The sequence below is a fragment of the Rhinopithecus bieti genome, unplaced genomic scaffold (genome assembly GCF_001698545.2).
Source record: "Rhinopithecus bieti isolate Rb0 unplaced genomic scaffold, ASM169854v2 scaffold_39856, whole genome shotgun sequence".
NCBI classification, from domain to species: domain Eukaryota; kingdom Metazoa; phylum Chordata; class Mammalia; order Primates; family Cercopithecidae; genus Rhinopithecus; species Rhinopithecus bieti.
Genome location: NW_016816291.1, coordinates 380,810 through 397,089, shown reverse-complemented (window position 1 = coordinate 397,089; position 16,280 = coordinate 380,810). Strand labels below are relative to the sequence as shown.

The window sequence follows — 16,280 nt, the reverse complement described above, 5'->3', positions numbered from 1 at the left end:
AAAAGAGGAGGAGTCCTGGTGTGGGACAGAATGGGCCCTGCATAGGAACCACTAACCCCAGGCAAGCCCAGGCATGGCCTTCTGCCTGGGGAGGTCCTCTTTGGCCTGCCCAGCAGACCCTCAGCCGTTCCCAGGCCCTGTCTTCAGCCTCAGCCTGCGTGGTGGCCTGGGGAAATTGGGAGCTCAGCTGTTCTCATCCCTGGTTCCTTGGCCATGGTGGAAACAATGGGGCCGGATCTGACTGCTCATCGGGGACTGTGAATAGCTCTCCAGCAGGAAGCAATAGCAGGGTAATGGAGGAAGTGTGGGCCCACTTTGGTTTGACACTGCACATGGTCTCCATCTGGCCTCAGAGCCTTTGCTCCTTGGCAGACTCAGGCCAATAAGCTCCCGTCCCCACCCTCAATGGCAGCTGGAAGGATGACCTGAGAGAGAAGTGGGGATAGGTGGGCTGTGCTGACACCACCACCAAATCTCAGCAGTGGCCCCAGCCAACCCATGGAGGCGGGGCATGGCACGGCGGGCACTGCACAGGAGCCCAAGCACAAGGGCACTTAGGAGAAGGAATCTGAGCAGGGATCAGTCTGGACTGGGGGTGATTCTCCAGAAACTCCATTCCTCAGGGCTGTGACCACCAAGCCAGGTGATCAGGCCTGTGATGTTTCCCTTTGGGTGGGGTGGGGGACCCAGACCCGGGAGGAAGACTCCTCTGGGGCCCAGGGGAGGTGAGTCAGAGCTGGCAAAGGCCTCCGGCTCCAGGAACCTCCAAGGAGGAGACCCGAGTTGCTGGGAATTTCTGGGTCTGACCTCCTGCAAAGTCAAGGTCTAACTGTTCACAAGGTGAGGCTGTGCCTTCTGGTGCCAGGACCAAGAAGATGCTGGGATCCAGGCAGTACTCACAGACAGCACCATATAGCAGAACCATGAGGGTGCGCCAGCATGGACCCCTTTCTTCAACCCACCGGTACCTCTTTGTGGCACCTCACCTCCTCCAGGCAAGCATCTGAGCCTGGACCACAGCTCCCTCTCTCATACAGCTTCCTTCTTCGGTGAGAACCACCTGGAGGTGCCTGTGGCCACAGCTCTGATGGACATAGACCTACAGCTGCAGTTCTCCACGTCCCAGCCTGAAGCCCTCCTTCTCCTGGCAGCAGGCCCAGCTGACCACCTCCTGCTGCAGCTCTACTCTGGACGCCTGCAGGTCAGTGACGTCCCCCTGGGATCCGGGTGGGATTCAGGGTGGGATTCCTTCTCTAGCTTTGAGTGAACCCCAGCTGGCTGTGTGACCTTGTATAAGTCACTTTTATCTTAGGGTCTTAAGTTCTCCACTGTGGGATGGGCAGCAGCAGCCTAGAAATGATAAATCCTTCATGAACTGGCTCTGCCCACTGGCTCCCTCCAACCACGTTTCCCACCACAAGTCCTCACTGGCCCTTTGTGCTCTGACCACACTGAACTGCTTTCAGTTCCCCGCCATATTACAGTCGCTTGATGCCAGGCCTTTGGTCACCACACTCCTTCTGCCAGGTGCGTGCCTCACCCATTCCCTGCACATGCCTAACTCCAGCCTCTCCTTGAAGTCTCAGTGTGGACATCCCCTCCTCCTGGGCGAGGCCCCCTCCTGGGTCCCCACAACCCCTGTGCATCCCTGTGGCACTGCACCAATTTCTCTGCAGCACCACTGCCTGTCCACGACAGTAACAGCAGCAGTACTGCCTCAGCTTCCTCATTTTTCCATTTCATCCTTCAAGACACCACAAGCTTTGTCAGTGAGGAGTCTTGTGGCTCTTTCTTGAGTCTTCCCCCAAACCATGAAGAGTTAAGAACCCAGGGTCTTATTCCAAATTTGTGCCAGGCTGGGTGCAGCGGCTCATGCCTATAATCCCACCACTTCGGGAGGCCAAGGTGGGAAGATCACTTGAGCCTGGGACTTCAAGGCTGGCCTAAGCCACACAATGAGACCCCATCTCTATTTTTTTTTTTTTTTTTTTGAGACAGAGTCTCGCTCTGTCGCCCAGGCTGGAGTGCAGTGGCGCGATCTCCACTCACTGCAAGCTCCGCCCCCCAGGTTCACGCCATTCTTCTGCCTCAGCCTCCCGTGTAGCTGGAACTACAGGCACTCGCCACCGCGCCTGGCTAATTTTTTTTGTATTTTTAGTAGAGACGGGGTTTCACCGTGTTAGCCAGGATGGCCCATCTCTATTTTTAAAAGAAAAAAAGAAAGGCTGGGCGCGGTGGCTCACACCTGTCATCCCAACACTTTGGGAGGCCAAGGCAGGTGCATCACCTGAGGTCAGGAGTTCAAGACCAGCCTGGCCAACATGGTGAAACCCTGTCTCTACTAAAAATACAAAAAAATTAGCCAGGCACAGTGGCGGGTGCCTATAGTTCCAGCTACACGGGAGGCTGAGGCAGGAGAATCACTTGAACCCAGGAGGAGGAGGTTGCAGTGAGCCGAGACTGCACCATTGCACTTCAGCCTGGGCAACCAGAACCAACCTCCATCTCAAAAAAAAAAAAAGAAAGAAAAGGAAAAAAAATTTTGGGGCAGCCATCTCCTTCCACACCCCGTGGGGAGAGGACTAGGGCTTGGTCAGTTTGCTGCTTTCATTGCTTCTCATTTCCACAGGGTGTCACTGTTAAACACTGGCGTAGTGCAGGCTGGTGCTGATGACTGTCTAGTTCTGCAAGTACAATGATGCCACACCCCTACAGAGATGCTCCATAGCAGGACTCCAAAATTATAGTTCTTAGTGCCCTGATTCTGCAGTTCCCATACTCTGCCACCTCCCATTCTACCATCTGGGAGCACTGTACCAGAGCCATTTCTGCTGTCAATGTCATGGAGACAGAACTATATCCATCTCTCCCCAAGATCTCCTTCCACCCCAGGTCAGGGAGCTTTTTCTCAGAACACATAGTATTTAAATTTCAATTTAAAAATTAGCCTGTCTCTGAACAGTGAGCCTGGCTGCCTTCAATGACCCCAAGAAACTGCCCTGTTGAGGGGGACTGATCAAGGGATTCCAAGTTACCCATTATTCCAGAGTTGAAATCCAGATTCCAAGACAATATTTCTGGCACCTCTCACTCAAGGAAAGAGGGGAAACATTTTTAAATACAGGTTGGATTTCTAAGACAGCATCTTGCTGTATGTCAGTTCCCTGTGGGCGAGGACCGTACCTGATTCACATCAGGGTCCCCAGAGCCCATCCAGGCCTGGCCCAGAGTTCTTTTTGGTAAGTGTTTGGAGGATGAGTAAAGAGATGGCAGGACGGCAAGAGGAGTGGCACCAGAGGCCCTTGTCCTAGGTTTTCCACTCTGGGGCCCCAAGTGTGGGGAACCCACTATGCTTTTTTTCGTTTGTTTTTGTTTTTGTTTTTTTGAGACAGAGTTTCGCTCTTGCTGCCCAGGCTGGAGTGCAATGGCATGATCTCAGCTCACTGCAACCTCTGCCTCCCGAGTTCAAGCAATTCTCCTGCCACAGCCTCCAAAGTAGCTGGGATTACAGGCATGCGCCACCATACCTGGCCAGTTTTGTATTTTTAGTAGAGACAGGGTTTCTCCATGTTGGCCAGGCTGGTCTTGAACTCCCAACCTCAGGTGATCCGCCCACCTTGGCCTCCCAAAGTGCTAGGATTATAGGCGTGAGCCACCACGCCACCACTGCAACCACGCCTGGCTCTATGCTTTTATGAGGGAAATGATGGATTCAAAGTGCTGTCCCCCATCTTCCATTCCCCATCTGTCTTCAGGTCAGACTTGTTCTAGGCCAGGAGGAGCTGAGGCTACAGACCCCAGCAGAGACGCTGCTGAGTGACTCCATTCCCCACACTACAGTGCTGACTGTCGTAGAGGGCTGGGCCACATTGTCAGTCGATGGGCTTCTGAACGCCTCCTCTGCAGTCCCAGGAGCCCCCCTCGAGGTCCCCTATGGGCTCTTTGTTGGGGGCACTGGGAGCCTTGGCCTGCCTTACCTGAGGGGAACCAGCCGACCCCTGAGGGGTTGCCTCCATGCAGCCACCCTCAATGGCCGCAGTCTCCTCCGGCCTCTGACCCCCGACGTGCATGAGGGCTGTGCTGAAGAGTTTTCTGCTGGTGATGATGTGGCCCTGGGCTTCTCTGGACCCCACTCTCTGGCTGCCTTCCCTGCCTGGGGCACTCAGGATGAAGGAACCCTAGAGTTTACACTCACCACACAGAGCCGGCAGGCACCCTTGGCCTTCCAGGCAGGGGGCCGGCGTGGGGACTTCATCTATGTGGACATATTTGAGGGCCACCTGCGGGCCGTGGTCGAGAAGGGCCAGGGTACCGTATTGCTCCACAACAGTGTGCCTGTGGCCGACGGGCAGCCTCATGAGGTCAGTGTCCATATCAATGCTCACCAGCTGGAAGTCTCCGTGGACCAGTACCCCACGCATACTTCGAACCGAGGAGTCCTCAGCTACCTGGAGCCACGGGGCAGTCTCCTTCTCGGGGGGCTGGATGCAGAGGCCTCTCGTCACCTCCAGGAACACCGGCAGGGTCCTGTACCTGCACTCCCGCCCTGAGGCCTGGAGCGATGCCTTCTCACTGGATGTGGCCTCAGGCCTGGGTGCTCCCATTGAGGGTGTCCGCGTGGACCTGGAGGTGCTGCCCGCTGCCATCCCACTGGAGGCGCAAAACTTCAGCGTCCCTGAGGGTGGCAGCCTCACCCTGGCCCCTCCACTGCTCCGTGTCGCTGGGCCCTACTTTCCCACTCTCCCGGGCCTTGGCCTGCAGGTGCTGGAGCCACCCCGGCATGGGGCCCTGCAGAAAGAGGATGGACCTCAAGCCAGGACCCTCAGCGCCTTCTCCTGGAGAGAGGTACGGCTGTGAGAGAGGCCCAGGGGCTGCAGCCCAGCTCTGGGGGCAGAGTGGAGGGAGTCCCGGGGACTCCCAGTCTTGGGGTTATACACAGAGAGGAGACGGGGAGTCGCATTTCAGAAGCACCTGTGCTTTAAATACCATATCTCTTTTCTTCCTCACAACTCCTTGGAGCCAGAACTTACGGTCCCCATTTTCCACCAATGGAAAATGAAGCCCTAAAAGAGTCAGTCTCCTCCTGCACCCAAAGGCAGGACATGAAGGGTGCTGCTGGGGCCTGACTAGCCCTGGGCCTGCCCATAGGTGGAAGAGCAGCTGATCCGCTACGTGCACGACGGGAGCGAGACACTGACAGACAGTTTTGTCCTGATGGCTAACGCCTCCGAGATGGACCGCCAGAGCCATCCTGTGGCCTTCACTGTCACCGTCCTGCCTGTCAATGACCAACCCCCTGTCCTCACTACAAACACAGGCCTGCAGGTGAGAGTATTCCTGGCACCATCCCCCATGTCTGCTTCGAGAAAGAGGCCAGCGTCCCCTACTTCCTGGCACAGAGCTCCCCCTCTCTGAGCCTCAGTTTCCTCCTCTGCAAAATGGGGATGCTGCCACATGCCTCACGGGGTTGTTGGAAGGAGAGTTGTGAGATTGTGCTGAAACAGAACACAGGTAGGAGGTTTTGTTATTGGACGCTTGCAGGTAAGGTAGGCAGACTTCCGAGCGGCCACGGGTGGCTCTGCTGTTCCTTCTCCTGTGGCTCAGGACCAGAACTCCCGACAGAATCACTTACAAGCCCTTAAGGGCAGGCATCAGGGCAGAAGCTCTTGTGTCCCACCTTCACCCAGCAAGTGAAGGCTACAGCTTGGGTCCCCGAAGTCCTGCACGAGGCTGTTCCATGCCCAGCAGGACAGTGCAGGGGAGGCCCTGGAGAACTTCACTCAGGCAGAGGTAAGGGCCTCACTCTGCAGGTAGAAGTTGAGGCCCAGACATGGGATGGAACTTCTCCATGGTTGCAAAAGTAGTTCTGGTAGAACAGAAAGGGCGTGGCTTTACTAAGCCCACATGGCAGGGCCTTGAACGCCAGCTTCTGGGGTGCGTACTCCTGGGTCAGCAGGAGCCACTGAAGGTTCCACAAGAGGACTGACTTGGGCTGTCTCTGACATGGGGCACCTGGGGCAGGGGTTGTGGGGGAGGCCTTGGTGGTCTAGGATGTGCCCATAGAGGGCAGCCTGGTGGTGCGGAGGCTGCAGAAGAGTGGGACACAGTGCTCTGGAACCACAGGCTGGGACAGCTGTGTGGCAGCGCGGCCACCAGGTGGTGCCATCTACCTGTGTTTGCTCCAGAAGCCCAGTGCTGGGGTCCGGCCCTGCAGCATTATGGCCCCTCCTGCCAGGCTGGGCCTGAGGGCTCCCTGGGGCCGGGGGAGGAAGCCCAGGAATGCCAGAAGGCTCTGTTTTCTGGGCATGTGAGTCCGACTGCAGCTCTGCCTGCAAGTAATTGACCCAGCAAGACTGGTACCAGGACCTCAGGAACAGGCGCCTGCTGTGCTTGCAAGTGGGAGACCTGAAAAAGGGTCCCCTTCACCCAACATGATGAGGGCCTGTAACTGCTCTGGAAGCACCTGGGCCCATCCCAGCGCTGATTCTGCGCTGCAGAACAGTGCCAACTATCAGCCCCCCACTCTCCGTGCCACCCACCCCTCCCTCAGCTGGAAGGAGGGCCCGTTTCTAAAATCACCATTCCCATCTGTGCCCGGCCCTGGCTAGGCACACACGGAGGCTCTGAAAGGAGACCCCTGACCCACCAGTGAGACAGATTAAGGAGCACTGTTGGTCAGCGTTGGCGGTTTCTGGGGGGTGAGAACTTGGTGAGGGTAAGAACAGGGGCCTTCCTGGGTAGGGGACACAAGTTGGCCTTGAGGGACATGCAGGACTAGGGCGGATGAACAGCAGGGAGGCTGGGCCTGGAGGGTGACCTTCCCTGGGGCCTTCCCTGGGGTGACAGGGAAGGTGAATGTGGGGAGGGCCCTTTGTGCAGGGAAGACAGAGCGGTGCCAGCCTCGATGCCACCTGAGGGCCTAAGCCGCAGCAGAGTTGGAACCCTGGTGGCGGCCCAGAGCCGGGGAGGAAGGGGTGGGTGAGCATGGCAAGGCAGAACCTACACAGGCCTGTGTCCCCAGATGTGGGAGGGGGCCACTGCGCCCATCCCTGCGGAGGTTCTGAGGAGCACGGATGGCGACTCTGGGTCCGAGGATCTGGTCTACACCATCGAGCAGCCCAGCAACGGGCGGGTAGTGCTGCGGGCGGCGCCGGGCACCGAAGTGCGCAGCTTCACACAGGCCCAGCTGGACGGCAGGCTTGTCTGTTCTCCACAGAGGTGGGTGCTTAGGGCCCCAGCCTCAGGTTCCTGGTGCCTGCAGGACACCCGAGTGGGGGACCAGCCCTCAGGTCAGTCAGACCCAATGCTCCTGTCGCCAGAAGCCCTGGACGGAGGCATCCACGTGCCTCTCCTGACGGTGAGCACACTCCTCTAGACGCTCTGAAGTGCGGCCGAACAAGTCTCTCTCGCTTGGAGGGCAGCCAGACACTGTCTGTCTTAGTGGGTGTGCTGATTGGGGCAGTCCTGGGTGCTGGGGGGCTAGGGCAGAGCTGAGAGTGGCATGCCAGGGTCCACAGCGCGCTCTCTGCAGCCACAGGCCTGGCCTTGGATCACAAGGCTGATGGGCCCTTTTGCCTCTGGCAGGGTCCGTCCAGCCACTCAGCAGCCCAGAGCCTCAGAGGCAGCTCCAGTCAGCACAACCTCCAGCTTCTGCTCTTACTGGTGTGGATGCGGAGTCCCCAGCAGTCGGTCTCCTGCCCAGCCATGACAGCACAGGGGAGGACCTGGTGAACTTCACTCAGCCAGAAAGGAAGGCCCACCTGCAGCCACCGCTCAGATGCCCACCTTCAGGGGCCGCTGGCCATGGACATCATGTGGATCATGGCACCAGTCCAGCACACTGTGCAGCAGACACTCCCAGGCCTACCATGGTCCAGAGCTATCTGGCTGGCAGGGCAAGTCATCTCCCAGAATGAGGGAGAAGGAATGCAGGAAGGTTGAGGATACCAGGGGCCTAGAGCAGGCTGGGTCTTGGGGTGTGGCTCCAAAAGGAAGCTATAGCTGGACCCGAGGGTCCTGGAGAGGGAGCACCATGTAGCGGGCACTAGTGGCACCCCAGTAGCTGGTGAGGGCAGTGCTTGGTGGGGGAGGGTTGAAAGTGAAAGCAGCTCTGGCCTGTGGGCAGAGGGGTGAGCTGGATTCAGATCAGGTGCCAGCCAAAGGCAAGTTGATCTAGGAGCAGATGAGCGATGAAAGGCAACTGAGTCGGCCAAGGATGAAGCGCCATTCATCCATCCTTGTGGCCTTCAGAGAAGAACTAGAGCTCTCAGGCATGGATAGCGCAGACTCCTGTGGTACAGCCTGTGCCATGGGGGCCATGCCAGTCATCGTTGAAATGAACACCTCTTCCCAAAGGCAGGACAGGAGTTGTTCCATAGCAGGGCAGAGTGGGGCAGACTCTTCCATGGGCCGTCCCAGGCAGGCGGCACATGTGATGCTCCCGCCAGGAGGCTGCGTGGGCATCTGGACCCAGCACATGATCACAGTGAGTTCTGAGTAGGGAGCGGTCTTGTGGGGCGCAGAGCTGACTCTGTCATTCAGGAGCCACGGCACATGGTACTGCCCCAAGTACCTCCAGAGGGGTCCCCCCGCCAGCCCTCAAAAATGGCAAAGCCCACCCCAGCCCCCTTTCCTAGCTCCCTTGCTTGGGCAGGGACCTCCTGAGCCTGGCACTCTCCCTCCTGAGAGGCGCAGATGGTATTCAGCAAGTGCAAAGCCAAGGTTCCTGCCCAGCAAGTGGCTCAGATGGGGAGCCTTTGGGCATCTGGAAGGAGGTGGCTTTGACAGGTGAAATAAAGTTTCTTGGGCTTCTCACATCAACACCTCCCAGGCCAGGTTCTGTGTTTTCCTGGAGCTCCACTCCTGCTATGGCCCCCTCCACACAATGAGATATTCATCAGGCTGGTGTCTACAGCTGCTGCATACCCTCGGTTGCTGGGAGCCTTTGTCAAGAATGCCCAGGAATGGGGAGGGCATGGGACCCGGCCATCAGCAACCCTCTCGCACTCTATAGTCCCACGTTACTCAGAGCTTCCCCGTGCCCCAGCAATATGAAGGACTAGATTGAATGGGCACCGGGGGCCAGGCTGGCAGTGCCAGCCAGGAAAGCAGGGAAGAGGCTATGTGGGCTACCTGGCCCACTCGGGGAGGAGGGCAGGACTGGGTATTGTCTTGACAGCAGCCCTGTCCCACAACACTGAACTGGGCAGGGAAGGGGTCAGGTGTCCCCATTTTTCACATAAGGAAACTGAGGCTCTTGGAGGGCAGGGTAACTTTATTTAGAGCACATGGCGAGTAAGAGGCAAAACTTCTGCCTGCGAGTCCAGGATTTCCTTCACTGGAGGACACTGCTTGCTCCCCAGAGCCCAGGACCCTGTGTTTTGTCTCACTCCCACCCACAGAGCTCCTGTATCCAGGCATCAGCTCCCACTCCCACTCCTGGGGGCTCCATTTCCTTCCTGCCTACCATTCAGCCTGGACCAGAAGTTGCCACTGGCAGCTCTTTAGTCCTGGGCCAGATTTGGCCCACAGATGTGTTTATTTGGCCTGCACACAGCAGCTAATACTTTGAAGTTAATTGTCAACATATAACCTTTGGGAAATTAAACAAAAAATTTGATTCCCATTTTCTTAAAAGGCCTGTGTTCCCTCTTACAGCAAAAGCAGAGGAGCAGCCGCTTCCTTTAGAACAGGTGCTAGCCCCTATGTAGATAGCTCGGCTCTCCTTCAGACTGGGCTCAGCTGCCCTTTAGCCCAGGCTCTGCTCCCCTTAGACCAGGCCCTGCCCCCACCTCAGACTGGGCCCTGCCTCCCCTTAGCCTGGCCCTGCTCTCCCTTAGGTCAGGCCCTGCTCCCCCTTACTCCAGGTTCTGCTCCTAGAGTCTTCACAGGTTAAGACCCTGTTAAGTTTCCATGTTACTATTGTGCAAGTCCTGTTTTTCTCTGAGAAGAAAAATAGTTCCCAGTGTTTCCTAAAAGGGGAAAATAAGGCCGGGCGTGGTGACTCATGGCTGTAATCCCAGCACTTTGGGAGGCCAAGGTGGGTGGATCATGAGGTCAGGAGATCGAGACCATCCTGGCTAACAGGTGAAACCCCATTTCTACTAAAATACAAAAAATAAGCTGGGCGTGGTGGCGCGCACCTATAGTCCCAGCTACTCAGGAGGCTGAGGCAGGGGAATTGCTTGTACCCAGGAGGTGGAGGTTGCAGTGAGCCGAGATCACACCACTACACTCCAGCCTGGCAACAAAGCAAGACTCCGTCTCAAAAAAAAAACGGGGGTGGGGAACAAAAGATACGCCAAAAGAACACATTTTGACTGGAGTGAGAGGAAACCTCTTTTCTTCCTGGAGTGAAGAATATTCTTTGGTGTTGAACTGCAGGCAGCCCCATAGAACAGCAGGTGTGGCTGGACTGGAGGTGAGGGGAGTTGAGGTCACGGGGTGATGTGGTCACAGCCAGGCCTTAGTGGACAGATGGGGAGACACTGCACTATGTGAGCCAAAGAGCCCCATAATCTTCCCTTTCAAAAGGCTCGCTCTGGCTGCTGTGTTAAGAACAAAATATAATGGGTGGGGGACTGCAGTTGGGACACAGGAAGCTGTTACAGTAATCCAGGTGAGAGAGGAGGTGGTTTGAGGGAAAGAGAGGATGCAAGGGTGGTTCCAAGGGTTTGGTCTGAGCCCTTGAAAACGGAGCTATGGTCTCTGAAGCGGGATGACTGTAGGAGGTGGGGCCGATCGGGAGTGCAGCTGGGGCAGGTTGAGTTTGAGATGTCCACTAGATATCCGCAGGGGCGGCTGCAAACATGAGTCTGGGGTTCAGGGGAGAGCAGGCTAGGCTGGAGCTACAAATAAGGGGGTCTTCAGCACAGCTGGCATTTAAGGCCAGGAAACTGAACGAGGACCCATGGAGAGTGCCTGTAGACAGAAAAGAACCTGGAGACCTGGCCATAAGATGTTGGGGAGAAGAGAAAGAACAGCCAGGAGAATCTGTGAGGCAGGAGGAACCCCAGACTGAAGTATCCCAGAGTCCGTGGCTCTCTTGGAGGAAGGGCTGCTTGGTGGCGCCAGTGCCGCTGAGCAGGTAAGAGGAGGCTGAGAGCTGACTGCTGGATCCAACAACATGGAGGCCCCTGTGCCCTTGGCAAAAGGAGATATGGTGATGGGGGAGCAAAATCCTGGGTAGAGAGACCCAAGAATGCCTGGGGGAGAGTGTGAACTTTGCTTTTTGAAGTTTTGCTGCAAAGAGAAGCAAAGGGGCAGGGGTGTTGTTGGTGGAAAATGTGAAGTCAAGAATAGTTTTTTCTGGCCAGGTGCAGTGCCTCCTGCCTGTAATCCCAGCACTTTGGGAGGCCGAGGCCAGTGGATCACTTGAGCCCAGGAGTTCAAGACCAGCCTGGGCAACACAGTGAGACCTTGTCTCAACAAACAATAAAAGAAATTAGTCGGGCGTGGTGGCACCTGCCTGCAGTCCCCGCTACTTGGGAAACTGAGGTGGGAGGATCGCTTGAGCCCTAGAGGTCGAGGCTGCAGTGAGCCATGATCACGCCACTGTGGTGTCTCAATAATGATAATAATAATAATTAAATAGCTTTAATGTAAGTGAGACAAAAGAATAGCATAATTGCATAATGAAGGGAATGATGCATCTGGGGGGAAACTGACATCATAGGAGAAAGCCAGAAGACAGTAGAAGTGGTGTCTTCAGAAGGCAAGAGGGGATAGGATCCTGTGCACAAGAGGAAATACTCACTTTAGAGAGCAGCACAGACAGATCATTGCATTCCCCAGAGGTCAGAGAAATTAGGCGATTTCCCCAGGGTGGCAGAGCTGGGGTTTGAGCCCAGACTCCGGCTCCAGAGCCCAGCTCTGCACTGCATTGCCTGATGTGACCCACTGAGTTAGTGAGGGAGAGAGCAGGTCACACGCACAGACCTGGGCACAGCCAGGAGAGCCCAGAGTGGGGCCTGAGGAGACAGAAGTGCTCAGTGTCTGGACAACCCGGGCTGGATCTGCCTCTCACCCCACGATGGTGTCTCCCCTAGGTTTATGCTGGGAATATTCTGTATGAGCATGAGATGCCCACCGAGCCCTTCTGGGAGGCCCACGATACCCTAGAGCTCCAGCTGTCCTCACCATCTGCCCAGGACGTGGCTGCCACCCTTGCTGTGGCTGTGTCTTTTGAGGCTGCCTGTCCCCAGCGCCCCAGCCACCTCTGGAAGAACAAAGGTGAACAGCATGATGAGCTGGCAAGATTGTGGGGAGGGACAATGGGAAAGGCCCAGGAGGTGGGGACACAAGGCCAGGGTCAGCAGCTCCTGTCTCAGCCCCCAGAACCTGGGAAGTCACAGGGAGGGTGAGTGGGGAAGCTTTGGCATCAGAGCGGGGACATAGTCCTTGTCCTCCTGGGAACCCTGAGCCCCACCCTGGAGGACCTGGCTTGAGGGTGTGGGGGAGGCACATCCTTGCCCTGGGGCACCCCCAGCTGAGGGTCCATGGCTCTTCCCTCAGGAGGCTGGACCCTCATAGCCTGTGTCCCACCCCCAGGTCTCTGGGTCCCCGAGGGCCAGCGGGCCAAGATCACCATGGCTGCCCTGGATGCCTCCAACCTCTTGGCCAGCGTTCCATCACCCCAGCGCCTAGAGCATGATGTACTCTTCCAGGTCACGCAGTTCCCCAACCGGGGCCAGCTATTGGTGTCTGAGGAGCCCCTCCACGCTGGGCAGCCCCACTTCCTGCAGTCCCAGCTGGCTGCAGGGCAGCTAGTGTATGCCCATGGCGGTGGGGGTACCCAACAGGATGGCTTCCGCTTTCGTGCCCACCTCCAGGGGCCAGCAGGGGCCACCGTGGCTGGACCCCAAACCTCAGAGGCTTTTGCCATCACGGTGCGGGATGTAAATGAGCGGCCCCCTCAGCCACAGGCCTCTGTCCCACTCCGGCTCACCCGAGGCTCTCGCGCCCCCATCTCCCGGGCCCAGCTAAGCGTCGTGGACCCAGACTCAGCTCCTGGGGAGATTGAGTATGAGGTCCAGCGGGCACCCCACAACGGCTTCCTCAGCCTGGTGGGTGGTGGCCCGGGGCCCGTGACCCGCTTCACGCAAGCCGACGTGGATTCGGGGCGGCTGGCCTTCGTGGCCAACGGGAGCAGCGTGGCAGGCATCTTCCAGCTGAGCATGTCTGATGGGGCCAGCCCACCGCTGCCCATGTCCCTGGCCGTGGACATCCTACCATCCGCCATCGAGGTGCAGCTGCGGGCACCCCTGGAGGTGCCCCAAGCTTTGGGCCGCTCCTCACTGAGCCAGCAGCAGCTCCGGGTGGTTTCAGATAGGGAGGAGCCGGAGGCAGCGTACCGCCTCATCCAGGGACCGAAGTACGGGCATCTCCTGGTGGGTGGGCAGCCCGCCTCAGCCTTCAGCCAACTCCAGATAGACCAGGGCGAGGTGGTCTTTGCCTTCACCAACTTCTCCTCCTCTCATGACCACTTCAGAGTCCTGGCACTGGCTAGGGGTGTCAACGCATCAGCCGTAGTGAACGTCACTGTGAGGGCTCTGCTGCATGTGTGGGCAGGTGGGCCATGGCCCCAGGGTGCTACCCTGCGCCTGGACCCCACCATCCTAGATGCTGGCGAGCTGGCCAACCGCACAGGCAGTGTGCCTCACTTCCGCCTCCTGGAGGGACCCCGGCATGGCCGTGTGGTCCGTGTGCCCCGAGCCAGGACGGAGCCTGGGGGCAGCCAGCTGGTGGAGCAGTTCACTCAGCAGGACCTTGAGGATGGGAGGCTGGGGCTGGAGGTGGGCAGGCCAGAGGGAAGGGCCCCCAGCCCCACAGGCGACAGTCTCACTCTGGAGCTGTGGGCACAGGGCGTCCCACCTGCTGTGGCCTCCCTGGACTTTGCCACTGAGCCTTACAATGCTGCCCGGCCCTACAGCGTGGCCCTGCTCAGTGTCCCCGAGGCCACCCGGATGGAAGCAGGGAAGCCAGAGAGCAGTACCCCCACAGGCAAGCCAGGCCCCATGGCATCTAGCCCTGTGCCTGCAGTGGCCAAGGGAGGCTTCCTGGGCTTCCTTGAGGCCAACATGTTCAGTGTCATCATCCCCGTGTGCCTGGTCCTTCTGCTCCTGGCGCTCATCTTGCCCCTGCTCTTCTACCTCCGCAAACGCAACAAGACGGGCAAGCATGACGTCCAGGTCCTGACTGCCAAGCCCCGCAACGGTCTGGCTGGTGACACTGAGACCTTTCGCAAGGTGGAGCCAGGCCAGGCCATCCCGCTCACAGCTGTGCCTGGCCAGGGGCCCCCTCCAGGAGGCCAGCCTGACCCAGAGCTGCTGCAGTTCTGCCGGACACCCAACCCTGCCCTTAAGAATGGCCAGTACTGGGTGTGAGGCCTGGCCTGGGCCCAGATGCTGATCGGGCCAGGGACAGGCTTGCCCATGTCCTGGGCCCCATTGCTTCCATGCCTGGGTGCTGTCTGAGTATCCCCAGAGCAAGAGAGACCTGGAGACACCAGGGGTGGAGGGTCCTGGGAGATAGTCCCAGGGGTCCCGGACAGAGTGAATCAATACAAGCCTGGAGAACTGCAGGGGCCAAGGTGGAGGCAGGCTTCAGTTCAGTCCTGCCCTGGAGCTGGTTTAGGCTGTCAAAACCAGGGTAACCTCTCACATGGGTCATGATTCTGGGTCCTGAGACTGTGACCTTGGGTAAGTCACGCCTGACCCAGGCTGCTAAGAGGGCAAGGAGAAGAAAGTACCCTGGGAAGGGAAAGGACAGAGGAGGGTATTCCTGGCTTTTCCACTCCAACCCAGGCCACCCTTTGTCTCTGCCCCAGAGTTGAGAGAAAACTTTCCCCCCTGGTTTTCAGGGAGATGGTATTCCCTGGAGTAGAGGGCAGGAGGAGAGAGCGCCTCCACTCTGGAAGGCATAAGCCAATAGAATAATATAATCAGGGTGCAGGGTGGGTAGGTTGCTCTGGGGATGGGTTTATTTAAGGGAGATTGCAAGGAAGCTATTTAATATGGTGCTGAGCTAGCAAGGACTGATGGAGCCCCTGGGGGTGTGGGATGGAGGAGGGTCTGCAGCCAGTTCATTCCCAGGGCCCCACCTTGATGGGGCAAGGGCTAAGCATGCATGTGTCAGCGGCTTTGGAGCAGGCTAGGCTGGGGCTCATGGAGGGTCTCAGGCCGAGGCCACTGCAGTGCCAGTGCCCCCCTGAAGACTAGGGGGCAGGCAGCTGGGGGCACTTGGCTCCATGGAGCCTGGATAAACAGTGCTTTGGAGGTTCTGGACAGCTGTGTGGTGTTTGTGTCTTAACTGTGCACTGGGCCTTTTTGTTGGCGTCGGCTTGCCTACAGAGGGCCCCTGGAGTCAGCCCTCTGGCCTGGCCTCAGCCAGTGGGATGGAGAGGGCCAGGTAGACCTCTGAACTTCCACCTCCTGGGGCCTCCCAGACCTCCTGTGCCCCCACCTGTGTGGGCAGGTGGGCCAGTCTTTGGGTGATGGGACCAAACCCCTTCAGTTCAGTAGGGAAAGGCTAGGTCCTCTACAAAGAGCTTCAAGACAAAAATTAAAATAAATGCTCCCCACCCTAGATTTATTAGCCTGAGTTTTGACCTCCACACCCCTGTCTCTCCCCAGCCACCTCTGAAGGGGTTGCAGCAGCAAAATGAAGGGAGTGGGGGGACTTGGGGATCCCAAGGCTGGGACATGGTACCAAGGGGGAGGGGGAGGAGAACCACCACAGGTGCCTCCTAGAAACTTTTACAAGGCAGGCTTCTGCTGGTCTCCACCCTCCCAACAGGAGGACCAAGGGTGCTGCTTCTCCAAGCCAGAGGAAGCAGTAAGGATTCAGAAAAGCCAGGCATCCCTGCACATGGCCTGAGAGGCCAGCATTGGGTTACAGAGGGGTTCTGAGGCCACGGCATCTCCAGAAGGCCTTCTCTGAGTTGCTGAGTCACCACCCTCTAGACCTCTCTTGAGGGTGTCGCAGGGTTGGGGGCAATGGAGACAAATTCTGGGTCCCAGGGGATATGCCTGGCTCTGAGATTAGACTGAAGAGAGGAAGAGAAACGTGAGAGGCCTCTGAGCACAGCCAGGTCAGTGGGTGGACAGCCCTGGCCAGCCTCTGGCAGCTGACCTGCATCTGGGGACCAGAGTCACTTCTTCCCTGAACCAGGAATGAGAGCAAGAGAGAAGGCTCCTCCCCACCCTGCCCCGGACCACCCCTCCTGTGACATCTCTCACATCTCAGTGTCCAGCCTCCTAGGTCCTCCTCTCAGAGGCTTC

The 16,280-nt window shown here is 57.9% G+C and overlaps 1 protein-coding gene across 1 annotated transcript in view; it reads left to right on the top strand.

Moving 5' to 3' along the window:
- CSPG4 (chondroitin sulfate proteoglycan 4) overlaps window positions 1-15,585 on the top strand; it is a 32,383-nt gene extending 16,798 nt beyond the window's left edge. Inside the window, 7 exon segments of the mRNA XM_017854782.1 lie at window positions 1,038-1,201; window positions 3,756-4,523; window positions 4,525-4,845; window positions 5,149-5,325; window positions 7,022-7,357; window positions 12,048-12,231; window positions 12,550-15,585. Coding sequence (XP_017710271.1) covers window positions 1,038-1,201; window positions 3,756-4,523; window positions 4,525-4,845; window positions 5,149-5,325; window positions 7,022-7,357; window positions 12,048-12,231; window positions 12,550-14,384 — 3,785 coding nt within the window. The 3' untranslated portion in view covers window positions 14,385-15,585.
- Window positions 15,586-16,280: the final 695 nt, after the last annotated feature.